General features: G+C 35.9%; 1 protein-coding gene across 2 annotated transcripts in view; it reads left to right on the top strand.

Moving 5' to 3' along the window:
• The window catches only part of sort1b (sortilin 1b), a 102,711-nt gene that overhangs the window by 30,232 nt on the left and 53,648 nt on the right, over positions 1-18,831 (top strand). For both annotated transcript variants that reach the window (XM_039748558.1, XM_039748557.1), the window contains exon 3: positions 878-951. In XM_039748558.1, coding sequence (XP_039604492.1) covers positions 878-951 — 74 coding nt within the window. The remainder of the gene's footprint in view (positions 1-877; positions 952-18,831) is intronic.

Below are 18,831 nucleotides of genomic sequence, written 5' to 3'. Positions count from 1 at the left end.
AGCTAAATGGAGAAATGCTGGTCTCTATTGTCTTTTGCATGTTATTGCTAATTAGGAGCAATTGAAAACCAAGAATACAGCTGTTTAAGACTAAAGTAAGCAATAAGGGTTCAAAATCTTAACAAGCAAGACAACTAAATTGAAGCAGAAGTGTTACTTGAGCAATAAGTGCTTCTTATTAAGCAATTGGGTTGGAACAAAAACTTGCAGCCACTGCGGCCCTCCAGGACTGAATCTGCCCGTGTTGAACTACATTATTAAATCCATGACCTGAAAGTATAAACATTTTAAAGTCTTTTAGGAAGTAACAATTTGACCAGATTGCATAATATTTCTGTTTATAAACTTTCTGTGACTAAGCTATCCATCCATTGTCTTACCTGGTTAGATAATTGAGACCTGCAGAAAACTGATACCTATCCCATTAGCATGAGATGGTAAATGAGAACCTGTCTCATTCACATTCATACATGGACCCACACTGGATCAGTCTGAAGTCAGTTTGATTTCCTGCTGGGGCAGGCACTGGCTCACTGAAACCATTAACTGGAAAAGTGGTTTAGTAAATGGATTGTATTCGGTTTGACTAAGTAACTTCTATTAAAATGCCACCCAACTTTTCTGTTCTTCATTTCTATTCTCAGTTTTCATCATAAAAAAGTATTTATTAGTAGATGAATGTCAAATGTGGAATATGTGTAAGACATAACCATTTTTATTCTTTAAAAAGGGTTATTTGTTTACTGCCTTGCCTACCTATTTTTTTGTTAATTTAACTTGCTGCAAAAGTGTTGTTGCCAGTTAAATGTTCAGATTACAATATAACATTGGGTCCTGTGGGTAATCTTGTTAATTTTAGTTTTCTTCCCTATATTAGGTTGTTTTGGCATTAACAACCTTCCAGGTGCCTCTGCTGCTGGTGAAATTTGGCCAATCCAAGTTGTATAGAAGGTATTTTTAAACTCTTACAATTATAATTACAGCATCCACTTTATCACTTTGCAAGTGTAACTTAATTTTTGGTAGTAGTTCTGAATTTGTAATTTTTCACACAGTTTCAATATTGCTGCCAACAGAAAATAAATTTGTGGTTTATCTATGCATTCTTATGCTGATGATAATAAGGTAGCCCTGCATTAAACATTTAAGCAAAATAAACACATATTTGGGGCACTAAGGGAATGGTGGCACCACAAAGTTTTTAAAGAAAGTAGGAGAAAACTTTTAAGAATTAATAAAATAAGTAGGCAAACAATAAGCATCATTTTTACATCTTTCCATTCTTGTATGTTGAAATGGTGTGTGTCTTCAAGGTTAGAATCAATGTGAGATGTTTGTTTCATACAAATTATATTTCTTCATTAGAATATGATTTTAAAATATTGCCACCAAAATAGATTTCTGTAGTAAGAGGATTTTGAAATGCGAAAAGTATGCTTTTGATCACTGTGATACTGTTCTTTAGCCAGATAGGTTATAGGGCTTATTTTGATATCCTTTGTTGAGGTCGTATTCAGTCAGTGTAGTTGTACATTAAGTTTGAGATATATAAGGCAAAGCCCTAAATGACTCACTCACTCACTCACTCACTGATCACTAATTCTCCAACTTCCCGTGTAGGTAGAAGGCTGAAATTTGGCAGGCTTATTTCTTACAGCTTACTTACAAAAGTTAAGCAGGTTTCATTTCGAAATTCTACACGTAACGGTCATAACGATCAACAACGTCCGCCATATTGAACTTTCTTATTCATGGCCCCATCTTCACGAAATTTGGTAGGCGGCTTCCCTGTGCTAACCGAAACCAATGTCCATACTTATTTTGTTGGTATGACACCACTGTCGGCCGCCATATTGAACTTTCCAACGTCACTAATTCTCCAACTTCCCGTGTAGGTAGAAGGCTGAAATTTGGCAGGCTCATTCCTTACAGCTTACTTACAAAAGTTAAGCAGGTTTCATTTCGAAATTCTACGCGTAATGGTCATAACGTCTGCCATGTTGAACTTTCTTATTTATGGCCCCATCTTCTCGAAATTTGGTAGGCGGCTTCCCTGCACTAACCGAAACCAATGTACATACTTATTTCGGTGGTATGATGCCACTGTCGGCCACCATATTGAACTTTTCAAGTCTTTGTTACTTATGGGCCCATCTTCAAGAAATTTGGTACACGGGTTCCCAACGCTAACTGAATCCTACTTATGTACATATATACGTCCATAGCCTGCAGCTCGGTCACTGTGTGAGGCTGCGTTGGGTCCCCCATCCCAACGCCTCCCACGTTGTTGGCTGCCTGCCTGCCTATATAAGGCCGTCCGTCGTTCCAGTCTCTACATTCCCTTCCTTGCTTCGCCACGGGGATTCACGTCTCCCTACTGATAACACAGCCTTATTGTTTAATCCACAGCTTCTCCGCTGTTTTATTGTTTGTTTATTACAATTATAGTTATTGTATAGGTATTTTACACTTTACATTGCTCAGGTACCCATTTCCTTTATCATTCCAACTCCCATTACCATGTCTATCGAGATGATCACTATCAATCAAAGAACTATCACTTACCGAGTGGTTTCCATGCCCGGAGATACCACCTACCTTTTCCATTCTCTTTGTTACATATTGCACGGCCATATCGGGCTCACTCTTGATATCCGGAGGAACATTGTGTCTTATCTATTGAATGACTGGGACAGGTTCAAAGTGTGGATTGATGACGGTACAGGAGATAATTATAGTACACAGGAGCACTATAAGAGTGAAATGCTTAAGCCCTTCACCTATGGTTCTGCATGTGAGTTGATGGCTGCTGCTGAATTGTTCGGTTGTCGCTTTCAAGTGTATCGAAATGGCCAAATATTTTACACCTTTCGACAACCGCCAATGCCTCTTAAACATCTTAGATTCACAGGTGACGATTTCAGTAGTGGACACTTTGATGTTTATAAATGTTTAAACTCTCAAAAGCTGGATGTGATTTTATCGCTGAAACCGGTTATGTGCTTACAACGCTTGACAGATGCCGAATATCACTTCAATACAACAAATCCTGCAAATACTGTCATAATTGAAACAAACCATGAAACTCAAACCGATTATGACAGCAGCAATCCAAGCTGTGAGATTTGAGACAAGATTACTGTTCACATGACCAACTGTAAGTTGCATGCTCAAGAGTAAGCTCAGCGCACAGCTTGGTCATGTTACAACAGGAGGGCTGAACTGACAACATGGTATACAAAGAGATCCTTAACAAATAACTATAGGCATATTTTCGATCAGTTTAAAAAGGTTAAATTTTCTTATTAATAAAAATTTTAATGCAGTACTTCGGCGCTGCGAAGTGCGGGTGTTTTGCTAGTATATATATATGCTAGCAAAATACCCGCGCTTCGCAGCGGAGAAGTAGTGTGTTAAAGAAGCAATGAAAAAGAAAAGGAAACATTTTGAAAATAACGTAACATGATTGTCAATGTAATTGTTTTGTTACTGTTGTGAGTGATGAGGAGTGTTGTCATATATATATATTCATATATATTCATATATATATATATATATATATATATACTAGCAGAATACCAGCTTACAGAGGAGAAGTAGTGTGTTAAAGAAGGTACGAAAAAGAAAAGGAAAATTTGAAAACAACGTAACTTGATTGTTAATGTAATTGTTTTGTCATTGATATGAGTGTTGTTCTCATATCTATCTATCTATATATATATATATATATATATATATATATATCTATCTATATATATATCTCTATATATATATATATATATATATGTTGTTTTCATATCTATCTATCTCTCTCTCTCTCTCTCTCTCTCTCTCTCTCTCTCTCTATATATATATATATATATATATATATATATATATATATATATATATATATATATATATATATATATATATATATATATATATATATATATATATATATATATATATATATATATATATATATATATATATATATATACCAGCAGCGAGAGTAGTGTGTTAAAGAAGGAAAGAGAAAGAAAAGGAAACATTTTGAAAATAATGTAACATGATTGTCAATGTAATTGTTTTGTCACTGTTATGAGTGTGCTGTGATATATATATATATATATATATATATATATATATATATATATATATATATATAGCAAAATACCGCTTCACAGCGATGTCATGTGTTAAAGAAGTTATGAAAAGAAAAGGAAACATTTTAAAAATAATGTAACATGATTGTCAAAGTAATTGTTTTGTGTATTTGGCTGCAGCGCCACAAAGTTTTTTCGCCTAGCTGCATCAGAAAATGTACCACAACGCCTGACATGCCTCCTTTTTAGTGTTTTCTCACAGCTTGGTTTGCTGCTGTCATATATATATATATACACACACACAACACACACACACACACACACACACACACATACATACATATATATACACATACATATCTTCATATCTACATATCTATATACATATCTACATATACACATATATATATATATATATATATATATATATACATACCTATCTAGGTGTATAGCTTTGGTCACTGAGTGCAAGGGAAAAATAATTAAATATAGTCTATAAGTTATTAAACAGTAAAACATTAACGCTTTTAAGAAGTACAGGTACATTGAGCACTACTGAGTGGTTTCAGGTAAACTACATTTTAAAGACTGTGTAACACAACAGGTAAGTAACTAACAGCAGCTAAAATGTATATGGATCATCTCTCGGTAGTTGATCCCTTTTGAAAGGCGCTACACGACGGCTGTGGTATAGAAATTACATTTCTATGTGAACGTTCAAATTTGTGCCTGTGGTAATGTGGAGCCCTCCTTGCAGCATGGAGGTCGAAGACCAGCAGGGCATTATGGAGTGAGTGAGGGGGCCACGCAGAGGGAGCTGCAGGGAGGACCAAGAGTTTGCCTTTTATTAGTATAGATTATATATATATACACATGCATACATATATATAAACATCTATACTAATAAAAGGCAAAGCCCTCACTCACTCACTGACTCATCACTAATTCTCCAACTTCCCGTGTAGGTAGAAGGCTGAAATTTGGCAGGCTTATTCCTTACAGCTTACTTACAAAAGTTGGGCAGGTTTCATTTCGAAATTCTACGCATAAGGGTCATAACTGGAAGCTATTTTTCCCCATATAATGTAATGGAGTCTTGAGTTGGAGATGGCTGCGGGGGGCGGAGTTTCGTGTGACATCATCACGCCTCCTACGTAAGTATGTAGAGCACAAGGAAGAACTCCAAACAGCGATCAGCACAAAACGCCATTTCACAATTGAGAAGGCAGAAAACATTATGAAGCAAATGATGCATACAAGCATATTCATAAGTACAGCTACTGCGGAAACAAAGCACGGCGTGAACCGTAAGTTTATATTAAATTAAGTTCATAGGCTACCACTAGCGTTTGTAATTTAGTGCCTGCCCATATAAGGCCGCCCATCAGCGGCAATCCAATACAAACACTGCCGGTAAATATTCACGTGTGAAGGACTGTGCTTATGCAGAGGAAGATGAGATGGTCAGGGTGGTGTTTGGCACAAACTCATTGAAACTGCGAGAGAAAGTTTTAAGTGCGGGTCTTAGCTGACATTACACGAGATGGCACCAGTACAGCTGGGAACCTTCGATGCAAGAACACCAAGCTGCTCACGTGAACTGACGCGTGCACAGACAAAAGCAACAGTTCCAAAGAGTGCTGAACAAAACCGAATTACACAATTGAGAAGGCAGCAAAAAATATGAAGCGCCTTATACATAGAATCATATTCATAAGTGCAGCTACTGCGGAAACAAAGCACACGGTGGAAAAAGTGAATGTCCTGCTAAAGGAAGACAGTGTAAAAAAAACCCGTGCATGCAGTTTGTCACATCACAGATAAAAGGAAGACGAGCTGTTTATTGATGCAGTAAGGAACTAATCGATGAATGAAACCTCTTATCTTTACAACGATTGACAAACACGGAATGTAACTTGAACACATCCTACAAATACGAGCCTGATTGAAAGAAATAATGATAATCAAATCCTTGATGACAGCAACATTCAATAACACTCACAAAACAATTACTGTATATTGACAATCATGTTACGTTATTTTTAAAATGTTCCCTTTTCTTTTTCATAAGTTCTACTTCTCCACTGCGATACACGGGTATATATATATAAATGTATATATATACCCCGATCTACAATACATACTTTAGCATAGACAAGCCACACGCTGTGGCGAAATTGTAGAGTCTTCGCCTCTAACGCCGACATTCGAGGTTCGATTCCCGAGAGGAGATGTACTGACTATGTACGCGCGCTACCTGATTCATTTTACCTTCGCATCTCCTTGGTTTGGGACGTATGAAAAATATTAGGTTAACGCAGAATCATGTTACGTTATTTTTAAAATTTTCCCTTTCTTAGCACAAGCACAGCTGAGAAGCTTCGATGCATGTACTCCATAACGCGTTAAAAAATAACGCATTTAATCACACTTTCAATTCCAAGCAAACGGGAACTTTTGTCAATGCATGATTTCCTGGTACATCCATTACACTGATGCACACATCACAGCTACAAAAATGTTAGAGTCGGAATAAAGCGCGTCCTACGACTGATCATTTCGACTTCCCGATCGAAGCCTTGATAAAAGCATGGTTTTGTGCACACTGAAAAGCAAGCAAAATTAGATGCATTACAGAAAGCGGACTTTGTGGCTCTTACTGGGGATCATTGGACTTCCGTGACCGTTAGTAATTCTAAATACATCTAATTACAAAATGTTCAATGATCACACTGTTTTAGCCTAATGTACAAAATAATTTTGGCTAATGTTACTCAGAGTTTAAAGAGTAAGTAAGTAAGTATATATATGCCAGCAACACTCATATCAATGACAAAACAATTACATTAACAATCATCTTACGTTATTTTTAAAATGTTTGCTTTTCTTTTCATAACTTCTTTAACACACTACTTCTCATGGCCTGGTATTCTACTAGTGTATATATATATATATATATATATATATATATATATATATATATATATATATATATATATATATATATATATATATAGTATATTATATACAGTCTTTGGGTGCGAGCAACTGTTGCTGGGGTGCCAGAATCCATGAAGGAAGAAAAATGAAAAACATTATTTGTACAAAATCTTAATTTATTTATCCATTCCTAAATAATTAAATGGGCAGGCTATTTCGTATCAGTGCAATACGCTGTTTGTTAAAACGGATGACTCCCGCTCTTACGTGCAAGTCTGCATGGATATTATGAACTATCGTATCTGTTCAAGTTCTATTTAAATTTTAAATAGAAGGAATTTTTATTTAGTCGACAGAATATTATTCCGGAATAAATCAACTCAAACCTTAAATAACTTATAATATTTTGCTCTCCATAAAAATATATCCTGTCTAAATTATACAAGTTAGAAATAAAGTAAACGTTAAAAGAACAAACATTCAAATTTCTTTACTCTTATGTAATTTTATGTAAAAAATAAACTTAAATTTTAAATATCCCAAAAGATTTTGCTCTCCATAAAAATATATCCTGTCAAAATTATACAAATTCAAATATGAACATGGTGCATAACAAAACCTGGAAATATAAATAAAATTTGTTCTTTTCAGCAATAACAAATCAAATCATTCAGTTGTCTTTGCTCTTATGTCATTTTATCAGAGCTGGACGCCTGGCATCTTTTTTTGGCAACAAGTTTGTTTATGTTTGGTGTGAGGTTCTGTGTTGTGGAGATTCTCAGGATGGACTGCAGGTGCTCATCAGTGAGGCGATTCCTGTGTGCTGTTTTGTTAGTCTTCATGACTGAGAAGAGCTTCTCACACAAATATGTGGTACCAAACATGCACAAGGTTCGAGCCGCATGTAGACGGACCTGGAGCATTTTTGCGGGAATGGAGTGAATAAACTGTGCGGGCCGTGCAGTATAGTACTTTGCCTTCAGTGTGCCATTACACTGCAGCTCAATCACCTCCATCTGAATCTGCACAGGTGCAGTTTCCACATCGACGGCAAATGGGTTGCGAAACAACTCAAAATTCTTTTTTTGTTCTTCAAAGTCACCAAAGCGCCGTGCGAACTCAGTGCGCAGTGCGCTCAGTTTATCAGCAAAGTGCGTATTTGGGAACACCGCTGTGCCGACTTGGTTCAACATTACTTGGCAACAGGGAAAGTGGGGCAAGTTGCACTGGTGCATTTGTGTCTCCCATAAAAGTAGCTTCACTTGAAATCGCTTTGTGATTTTGCATGGTAAAACGTCTGCTGAAGTGTCAGATTCTTCTTTAACTCTTCTGCTTTCTGTATCTTGTGCATTGCATTCAGGTCTTTCAGGTTATCTTGATGTTTTGTCTCATAGTGCCGTCTTAGATTAAATTCTGTAATTACAGCCACATTAGCTCCACAAATGAGACACACGGTTTTACCGGCAATGTCAGTAAACATATACTCAGCCTCCCATCGGTTTTTAAAGGCTCTATGTTCAGAATCACCTTTTCTCTTTGGCATCGTGTGGGCTAGCTTCGCAATAACTTGCAGCATCATAAGCTAGACTTGATTAACGCGTAAGTGTTGGCAAGGCAGCTGAAGCGCTGCATTATGGGATCTGTAGTTTATTGTGTTACCAGCGCTTCATATCCCCAGGCCATTAATAACAATAATATATAAAATGATCTCGGGCGGATATAATTACATGCGGGCGGATGTGGCCTCGGCCTTGAGTTTGACACATATGGACTAAATAGAACTTGAAAAGATATATTTTTCAAATGTGATCGCAATTCAGATCGAGTTGACGCAAGACTACAGTACATCGAGCCAGCGTGCTATTGTGGTTTTGCCTGCGTGCCTCAATAAGTTACCCTCCCTGCTCTTACTTTTTACCGCTTCATCTAATGAATACACTGAGTATGGCTTTACCAAAACAATCATTGATCGCGATAAAGTATCCATTATTCATAAAGCTTCAATTGGTGATCTGTCTTTCTGCGTTAACCGCATATTTTTTCATACGTCTCAAACCAAGGGGATGCGAGGCTAAAATGAATCGTGAAGCATGCGTACATACTCAGTGCATCCCGTCTCGGGAATTGAACCTCAGACGCCGGCGCTAGATGCAAAGCCTCTACTACTGCGGCACGGTGTGTGGTTTGTCTATTTGAGAGTAGCAGTGTAATTCGGTTTGTGTTCAGCACTCTTTGGAACTGTTGCTTTTTGTCTGCGCACTGCGTCAGTTCACGTGAGCCGCTGAATATGATTTTATATGTCACTCGCTCGCTTCTAATTGTTTCGCTGCCTTCTTAATTATATAATGTATGTTTTCTTCAGCGGTTTTTGGAGCTCTTCCTGGTATTCTACGTACTGCGTGGGAGGCGTGATGATGTCACACAAACTCCGCCCCCACGGCTTTCGAGCTCAACTCCATTACAGTATATGCAGAAAAATAGCTTCCAGTTATGACCATTACGCGTAGAATTTCGGAATGAAACCTGCCCAACTTTTGTAAGGAAGCTGTAAGGAATGAGCCTGCCAAATTTCAGCCTTCTACCTACACGGGAAGTTGGAGAATTAGTGATGAGTCAGTGAGTCAGTCAGTCAGTGAGGGCTTTGCCTTTTATTAGTATATATATAATATTTTTTCATGGTCAAAAAGATGTTCTGAAAGGCAATATTAAAGACTAATTAAGCTTGCTTGTAATTGTTCAATGAGGAACTAGAGGAATAGAGAATAATAGCTCTTTGAATACTTGTTTTTTATTGTCAATCTGTTGGATCCCCAGTACAATCAAAACTCTGGGGTAGGAGAGTGCAAGCTGCTCTTAGAGAAACACTTAACACACAAAGTCACCTACAGAAATTTAGACTTGCCTCTAGAAGTGAATGAAAGAGAAAGGAAATTATGTATCAGTAAAAATGACAAAGAAATCCACACATATACTATTCATTATTATATTACAACTAGACATTAAGCCCGTTAAAATAACGGGCGCTAGAACAATAGTGCATAAACATTTGTATGAACAATCTATATTAAATGGCAAGGGACTTTGTATGTGGCTGTAATATGCATCACTGTATTGTGTGCATTTAATTTTCTCTCTCAGTAGTACTGGTTTGTATTTCCATAAAATGCCTGTAATTTTGTCTGACAGTAATACAGTGGAATCTCGGTTCACGACCATAATTCGTTCCAAAACTCTGGTTGTAACCCGATTTGGTTGTGCACCGAAGTAATTTCCCCCATAGGATTGTATGTGAATACAATTAATCCGTTCCAGACCGTATGATCTGTATGTAAATATATATTTTTTTAAGTTTTTAAGCACAAATATAGTTAACTATACCATAGAAAGCACAGCGTAATAGTAAACTAAATGTAAAAACATTGAATAACACTAAGAAAACCTTGAACAACAGGGAAAACTAACACTTGCAGAATTTGCGCTATAGCCTTATGACCCGCTCGCTAAAAACTCTTTTTTTTAATGAGTTTTAAGCACAGGGGAAAAAATGAACATTTGAAAAATCTGTAATTTAATAAACAACCAAGAAAAGTAACATTGCAACAATGCATGCGCGCGCCTGTGTGTTTGTGTCTCTTTCTCGCCGGCCTGCGTGTGTGTCTCTTAAGCGCTTGCCTCTGTGTCTGTGTGTTTGTCTGTCTGTCTCCCGCCTGTGTCTATCTGTCTGGCGTGCTAGTGTGTGTGTGTGTGTGTGTGTGTGTGTGTGTGTGTGTGTGTGTGTGAGACGTGCGCGCGCGCCTTTGTGTGTGTGTGTTTGACTCGTGCGTGCCTGTGTGTGTCTGTCTCTCTCTCTGCACAGGGAATGCAGAGGAAGAGACTGAACACGTGCTGTGTGGCCCCGCGCATGCGCACTTCACCAGAAGACACACACGAACACCGCGCGCCTGTGTGTGTGTGTGAGAGACGCACACGCGCCTGTGTGTGTGCATGACTCATGCGCGCGTGTGTGTGTGTGTTTGTGAGACTCGCGCGCACCTGTGTGTGTGTGTGTGTGTGTGTGTGACTCTCTCTCTGCACAGGGAATGCACAGGAAGAGAATGAACACGTGCTGTATGGCTCCGTGCATACGCACTTCACCAGAAGACACACACGGACACCTGGACTCACACAAGGGTTTTATTAAAGAGGATTAATTTTTTTATTACAATCAATATTTGAATGCAGCATGCTTAGTCTTGGTCATGGTGTAGTGCTTGTCTGTCTTCAATGTTGGCGCAACAAGAAAATTAAATTCATTCACTCTGCTTGTGTAATTGGTTTGATTTTAATTGTTGTTGCATTATTCTCTGTGCTGAGAAGAGCTAGTGTATAAATGAAATGATGTGTACAAAAATACCAGTCAAATTGTGTCCCTTACTGATTTGATTTGGTACGCTGTATTTTAGGTTACAGTACAGAATGATCCTGTTTTGTAAGGTATGTATACAGCTCAACTGGTGTTTGTTGGATTAAGACTGTTACCAAGAAGCAACAAAAGAAATGATCAAGCGCTTTTAATAGAATTGGATTCATTTGGCACTGCTTCATTAATTGTGAACTGCGGTTAAGTTGATTTTTTTTTTTAATGCAACCCCTAAATGTGTTAATATAAATATTTAATGCATTAAACGCAAATGTTAATGACAATTAATCCCCAGTTCTAAAATATTATTATACAGTACCATGAGTTCAAGTTTGATTGTTAAACTTGTCAGTGTCTATATGGAGTTTGAATGTTCTCCACGTGTGTATGTGACTTAAGTGTACATAACTTCAGATATTGTTTTATAGCTGGATAACAAAAGTGTGCCATTAAGCACTCAAAATATGTTTTATTACTACATTTGTAGTTAAATTACTTCCTGCCAGTTTAGGCTCACTGGGAACTAACCAGGTTTTGCATGTTGCTGTAACAGATGTTCAGTATTTAATTTCAAAAATTTGCTTGCATAAATTCACTACACACATGGGAAAAACTTTCACCTCTATTTCTCCTATTTCTGTTATTCACAGAGTTCAAGTACTGACTGACTGAAAATAAGCAAAGTAAGAATTCCCAGAAAAAATACACTTTCAAAGTTTCAAATTGGGTAGTGAGCAAAAAACATAAATATGAAGTAATAATATATGTATGCAGAGAGCTTACTGTTTGCAAATGGAATCTCAAAAATAAAAAACGAAAGCTTTTTTTGAAATTAAATAACCATTCGCTGCGGTGGGCTGAGGTTTGACTCCTGCCTTGCACCCTGTGTTAGCTGGGATTGGCCCCAGCAGACCCCCGTGACCCTGTAGATAGGATATAGTGGGTTGGATAATGGATGGATGGATAACCATTCGCTTAAATTTGTTTCAGGCTAAAGTAATATGACATTAGTGCACTGTTTTTATTTGATTCTTGCTTTTTTGTTATATTGGAGGCATTGAACTGTCACATTTTCATGGGAAAATTAATTTCTATTACAGATATAAAATTGTGTGTATTAAGTTGACAGGTACAACCATGAGTGGTATATAATTTTACAACTACTGTATACTCTGTTTTTATACTTGGAACAATTTTATCCATATGGAAATTTAGGTGAGTAACAGAAAACTAATGCAATGTGACAAAAAATTAAAGTTAATTACAAAAAAAATTTGTAAAAAAAACAAAATTATTAAAAACATAGAAAAGGAATATTAAATAAAAACTAAAATTAGAAAATGGCAAAAAACAAAACTAAATTAAAAATAAAATGAAAAACTGAATAAAAACAAATTCTAAACAAATTTTAAAACTAGAAAAACCCTGTGCAATATAAATTTTTGGCCATACCGCCCACTCCTAACTCCTGATATAGGTGTATCTTCATGTTGTAAGTCTATAGAAACTTGTTCCAAAACTGTACAGGTTTTCTGATGCAGAACTTTGTAAACAATAACCTGCCATTTCAGTTCTTAAGGTTAAGAAGTGGTTTGCACTTTGTGGTGAATCCTTTGAATTTATGCTCGTGCAATCTTCTCTTTATGGTGTGGAAGAAATTGTTACCTTAAATATACAGGGTGGGCAAAAGTAGGTTTACAGTTGTAAGTACCAAAACACAGAGTTAATTCTTGTATTTTATTTATTTGTATTATTTTTCTTCATCTTCTTAAAGCTTTATTGAGTTAATAAAGCTATGGTAGTAATCATAACCTGCATGTCAATTTCCATATGGAACCTTATCCATTGCATCATTCTTATTTCTCATCATGAAGAGGGCTAAAAGACATGAGGTGTTTTAGCAGAGAGCATTCACCAGCTTGCATAGCCCAACATAAAAGTCTAATGTCTACTACATTCTTGGTTCTTACAAAACTTATCAGTACTTTTTAAATTCCTGTCTGCGTGACACTTGTTAAGTCTTACTGGGTACATGAAAGTCAGCCAACTTCTTGAAAAATCACCTTCTTGTTCTTTGTTATTCACTTGACCCTTATCTGGTTTCCCAATATGTCTGAGCAAGTTGCTGACATTTATTAACCCTTTTATACTACTTCTAAGAGAGATGTTGTATTTTAATGTGGAAAGCATGCCAAACACTTTATGCGCAATGATTATATTACCCCTAAATAATTACGTGACCCCTAAGTCTCATTTCTATTCCACAGTAGTTGTCTTGGATACAGCAACACCTACCTCATTGATGTTCTGGCACAGCAAAGAGGTGTAGAATTTAATTGCGAAGCACCAGAAAATTACGTTTAAAAAAAAAATATATATATATATTTATATAAATACAGAAATAAAGCATGGGTCAAAACAAGAAGGCAAGTTACCGGTAATCTGTCATCAAGTCAAGACAGAAAATTCTGTCAACCATGGATAACTTGGTCTGCTTGCTGTTGTCATTGGCACAAAGGTTTACAAGATATCACTCAATGCAGCTTCTGGGGATATGCCCCCTAGCAACTGCAGCCTGTGTCTTAGCAACAGTTCCTTAGTTCCTCATATTCCTATTGTTGTTGCCACATATTCCTGATGTAGTACATGTATACAACTCATTTTATTAAAACAAAACAAAATGACATTATGGTAAAGTAAAAGAAAACTGAACAAAATTTAACTAGCGGTAACCAAAAAAATGCCATATTTAGTGTCCCTGTTTAAAACATAAGCCATCATTAAAGGAGCATGGAGAAAATGTTATAAAGCTTAGAAAAAATGTAGTACTAAAACAAAATCACCTCAGTGTAGAATATTTTTGATGTATATGACAGTTTTTCAAGTGAAAGTATTTTTCTATTATCTACTGAAATACTTCTCCTTTGTATTTTAGGCCATTTAGTATTTAGTTCACCAGTACAGTCTTTCTTTTTAATAATGCACCAAACACTGATTTTTGGCAAAACTAAAGTTTTTGCCATGTTACAGATTGGGGTGTTTTTTTTTAAGCCTCATTATGGCCTTCACTCTCATTGACACCTCCCAATGAAAACAGGCCTTTTATCACACTAAATGTACATGAACCAACAGTACTGTAAAACAGACTTGGCCAAGGAACAGCTAGACAGCCATTTGTCCAGTTAGTTTTGGTTCCTTAAAATAGGGAGACTACATACAGTGTAAGAAGTTCTTTAATTCTTATATCATTTACTTTTTTTTTTTTTTGCAAACATCCTCGATTTTATGCTGAAAGTCTATAATAGAACCTAACATTTTTTTGTGACTGCACTGTATATGCTACTGCACCTAATCAACATATAGGGATTATAGTGCACACACACACACACACACACACATCTACTAGCTGCTTTCTTTGCAAACCTTACCACTGTTTTTAATGTACTAATTTTTTTAAGATGTGCAGCCAGAAAAGAATGCAAAAGAGGAAGAAGAATAGGTGTTTGTGAGAAACTGAAAAAACTGCAAGTAACTTGGCTTTCGTCATGGTTATTGTCCATCTCAGTTGACTAACCTGGATGAACCTTCAAGCATTGTATGTACTTTTAGTGTGGTTACAGAGATGTATGTGTTGTTGCATTTTTGGAAACCTGGTTGATTAAAAATGTTCTGATAATTGCATTTATATTAAATTTGTTATTGGTTTTGGTGCATCTGTTTGTATGGATGACCCTGCCATCTCTGGTAATGATGGTGTAAATCGGTGATGATTAGAGAGAAAATGTTTCCTAAGGATGTTAAACTGCTGCCCAATTCACTGCTCCATAATTACTTCCACAGATGGTTTCCACAATTTTTATTGTAGTAATTTATCCTCATCTGAGAGCAGTTATGACTTAAGCAGTTGACATTATCTCCAGAGTAATACAGAATATTGAATCATAGTCTTCTGATATCTCAAGTTTTATTTTCGACAATTTATAGCCAGTGTTTTGCTGAAGAAGTATCTCCCAGACTTTTATTGGAATATTTCTCCCCCCACTCATCTCAATATACAGCAAAACCCGGCTACTGCTACAGTATTAAAGGTGCTTATAAATCTGGAAATCATCCCTCACTAAGATCATCTGATCATAACTCTGTCTTTCTCACTCATTTATATAAGACACTCTTTAAGACAAAAATACTGTTAAACAGATCGAAATCTTGCTTGAGCAGTTTGAGTGCCTGTAAGGCTGTTTTCATTTGGCTGACTGGACCATTTAATAGTTATATGTAAATATTAATAAATTGGTTGACACTATAAACAGGAATGTGCAGTTTCCCGAAGACCCTTTAATCCCTGTCAAAGGCTAAACTAAATAATGAGTAATTAAATAATGAGTATAAAAAAGTATTTCCAGCAAAAAACTATAACTGAAAAGAGAGATTTATAAAGCTTAAGTATACTGTATAATAACAGAATTATGAAATGACAACCTGGGTTAATTATGTTACTAACCAGGTGCTCAGCAACACATTCAAAACAAGCCTTAAAGGACACCCCCTTCCTTCATAAGAAATCGTAAGACATGTTGTCAAATGAAAAAACAAAATATTTACTGCTATTTACAAGGCGTTTCTTTATTCTTGAAATTTTTTTCTTGAAGAAAAACAATAAAGATATTCCATGGCTGTGGCTTCAATCCATGGCCAATGTGTTCCTCAAGATTGGCATTCTCTAAGTGCAATGATCCATATTTTATTTACCTATTGCTAGTTTGTAGCCATTTGTTGTGTTTTATTTGTGGTGTTCATTCTGTCTATGTCTTTTGTTGGTTAAGGCATTGTGGCACAGTGGTTAGCACTGCTGCCTCACAGCTCAGATCACATATTTGGCCACAATTGATCCAAAATTGTTGCCATACTTCTCCCTAGCTCTTAGGGACACGTAAAAGACCATTGCACCAGTATAATCCACTGAAAACTAGTTCACTTTCTCCTTCTCCTCTGGCTTCAGTGCATTTTGTGGAGTTCTGTGAAGTTCGGAAATATTTTTGTGATTTTGCCGAACGAGGCGAATCGAATTCAGCTGAGTTCACTAATCACTACTCATGACATATATTCTCCTTATAACACCAATGAACCAATTTTTCTGTATTTTGCATATAGGTTCCAATAAACACAGGTTTATATTACATTGTTTTTTATATGTAATTCCATTCTCAGAACTGCCTAATCCAATTCCTGTCTCATGGGGTGGTGGTGGTGGTGGTAGTAGTGCATTTCAGTATGTATGTATGTCTTTTATTATATGATATGAACATTTCAAACCTGTAATTGATTGCATGGACTGACTAAACGTCCAGCCTGTGAATGTCTATTAACAAGTTGAAGTAAAACACGATTTAGTGTTACATCTTTGTCTGGCTATGGTTTAAAAAAAAAAAAATTAAGCTTGAACTTATGTTAAACAAAATGGTAATGTTTAAGTGAATGATGCAAACAAATACAAATATTTAAAATAATAATAATCCATCCATCCATTTGCTAAATATGCATTATTCTGAACATAGCTGCAAGGAAGCTATCCTAGTAAGCATAGGATGAAAGGCAGGTGAGCAGAAATACTCGATTTCCATTATTCAACTTATTACTTGTTTGAATTCAAAAGAATACAGTTTCCTGTAAAATTGTGTTTTACATTGGTAATCCACAAAAGCCAAAGTGAAAAACAGAAATCGATCTGCCGTAGGAATGTTTTACTTGTGGCCAATTATATGTAGCATATTCAAGAGTAAGGAGCTACAGTAAACTATTATTATATAAGCCCCTGGTGGAAAAACTGCAAAAGTGCTTAGTTACGATACTTCTGATACGTCCAATTAACTGACAGCACTGTAACTGAGGCTAATTGTCTTAGGAAAGCAGTGAAACCGGGTAACACAGGTAGTAATAAAATAAAGAACTGAAGAAAAATGAAACGTATATGCACATGCCTTTTAAGACACATAATACTGGGAAATATATGTACTGCACAGACAATACCATAAAAAATGAAACAAGACTGACAATAAAAAATAAGTATTCATCTATTCATCCCAATTCTTCTGGTATTAATAAAATATATTAAAATAAATAATAAAAAATCACCTGTTTTCCCATTGAACTAAAACAAGAATGCCCAATTAGACTTTAATATTGCCTTTCAAAGCATATTTGTGAACATGAAGAAAATTTATATAAAGACAAAGAAAGAAAAATTCACATCTACATTGACTGCATACTGCCAACAGCAGAGGCTATCAGAACAAGTCCTTCACAAAAGGCTACTAAAGAAAGCTTTCACACTTGTAACACTACTGCAATTAAGTGATCTCTAGAGCATACTTTTTCATTTTCAAAATCTTCTTTCAACAGAAATTGATGTTGGCAGACAGTTATTTAAAATAATCTAATGAAAAAATATTCTTATTTGTATCTAAAAATGTATTCCATTTCATTGCTTTCTAACAATGAAGATATTACATTTCTTCATACATGGATAAAATGTTGTTAAAATAATGCTTATTTTTGCCTACTTATACCTTTATTTATACTTAAGTTATCTCCTAGTTTTGCAAAAACTCTGCTGTCCTCTTTCCCTTGGTGCCCTAAGAATGTGTTTATATTGCTTAATGTTTAATGCATAATATTATTATTATAGATAGTGGAAATTATCTGCATGTAAACATTAAGTCACATTATAATTTTATTTTCTGTCAGCACACAATAACTGTCACTGGTTTTGTAGTTCTTCATTTCACATTTTTTTTCTTTGCATTACTGTATTTATAACTGCTCAGTCATTTAACTTTTGTAAAATGCATATGTGAGCATTGTACAGAAAATGCATTGATAGTGTAATAACTGTACAAGTTTTGAACTGACCTCTTCACTATTCAATAGTTTTAAGCTATGACAAAAAAAAACTAAATGTTGTTTTATCACATCATATAGCATACAAAATATGAAGTATCGAGCCGAGGTATGGTAGAGGAAGAACTGACACAAAGACACCATGAGCTGTTCAGTAGTCCTTGAAAGTACCATTTATTGTCCCTTTTAAGAAACATCATCTACACTGACTTGGAGGGTGACACTCTTCCTCTTCAACTGGATCACTCTCCTCATGACGTTTCACACCACACCTGATGGCTTTTATTTTGTCAAATCCATGTTATACCATCAGACATGCACGCTTATTCATTATCCCTCATTTTAAGCTCCTTCAGTGCACACAGATTTGCCCTTTTCCCTTCAGTGGCTTACTTGCCTCTTCTCTCATATGTTGGATCACTAAAACAGCATAAAATAAAAAAGTAGCTGTACCTCCACTGCCATCTGATTCCACTGTCCATGATTATTATTCATTGCATTTTCTGC

Source organism: Polypterus senegalus, chromosome 3, assembly GCF_016835505.1.
Source record: "Polypterus senegalus isolate Bchr_013 chromosome 3, ASM1683550v1, whole genome shotgun sequence".
Lineage (NCBI taxonomy): Eukaryota > Metazoa > Chordata > Cladistia > Polypteriformes > Polypteridae > Polypterus > Polypterus senegalus.
The sequence above is the reverse complement of the archived record's forward strand: the minus strand, read 5'-3'. Positions and strand labels throughout refer to the sequence as shown.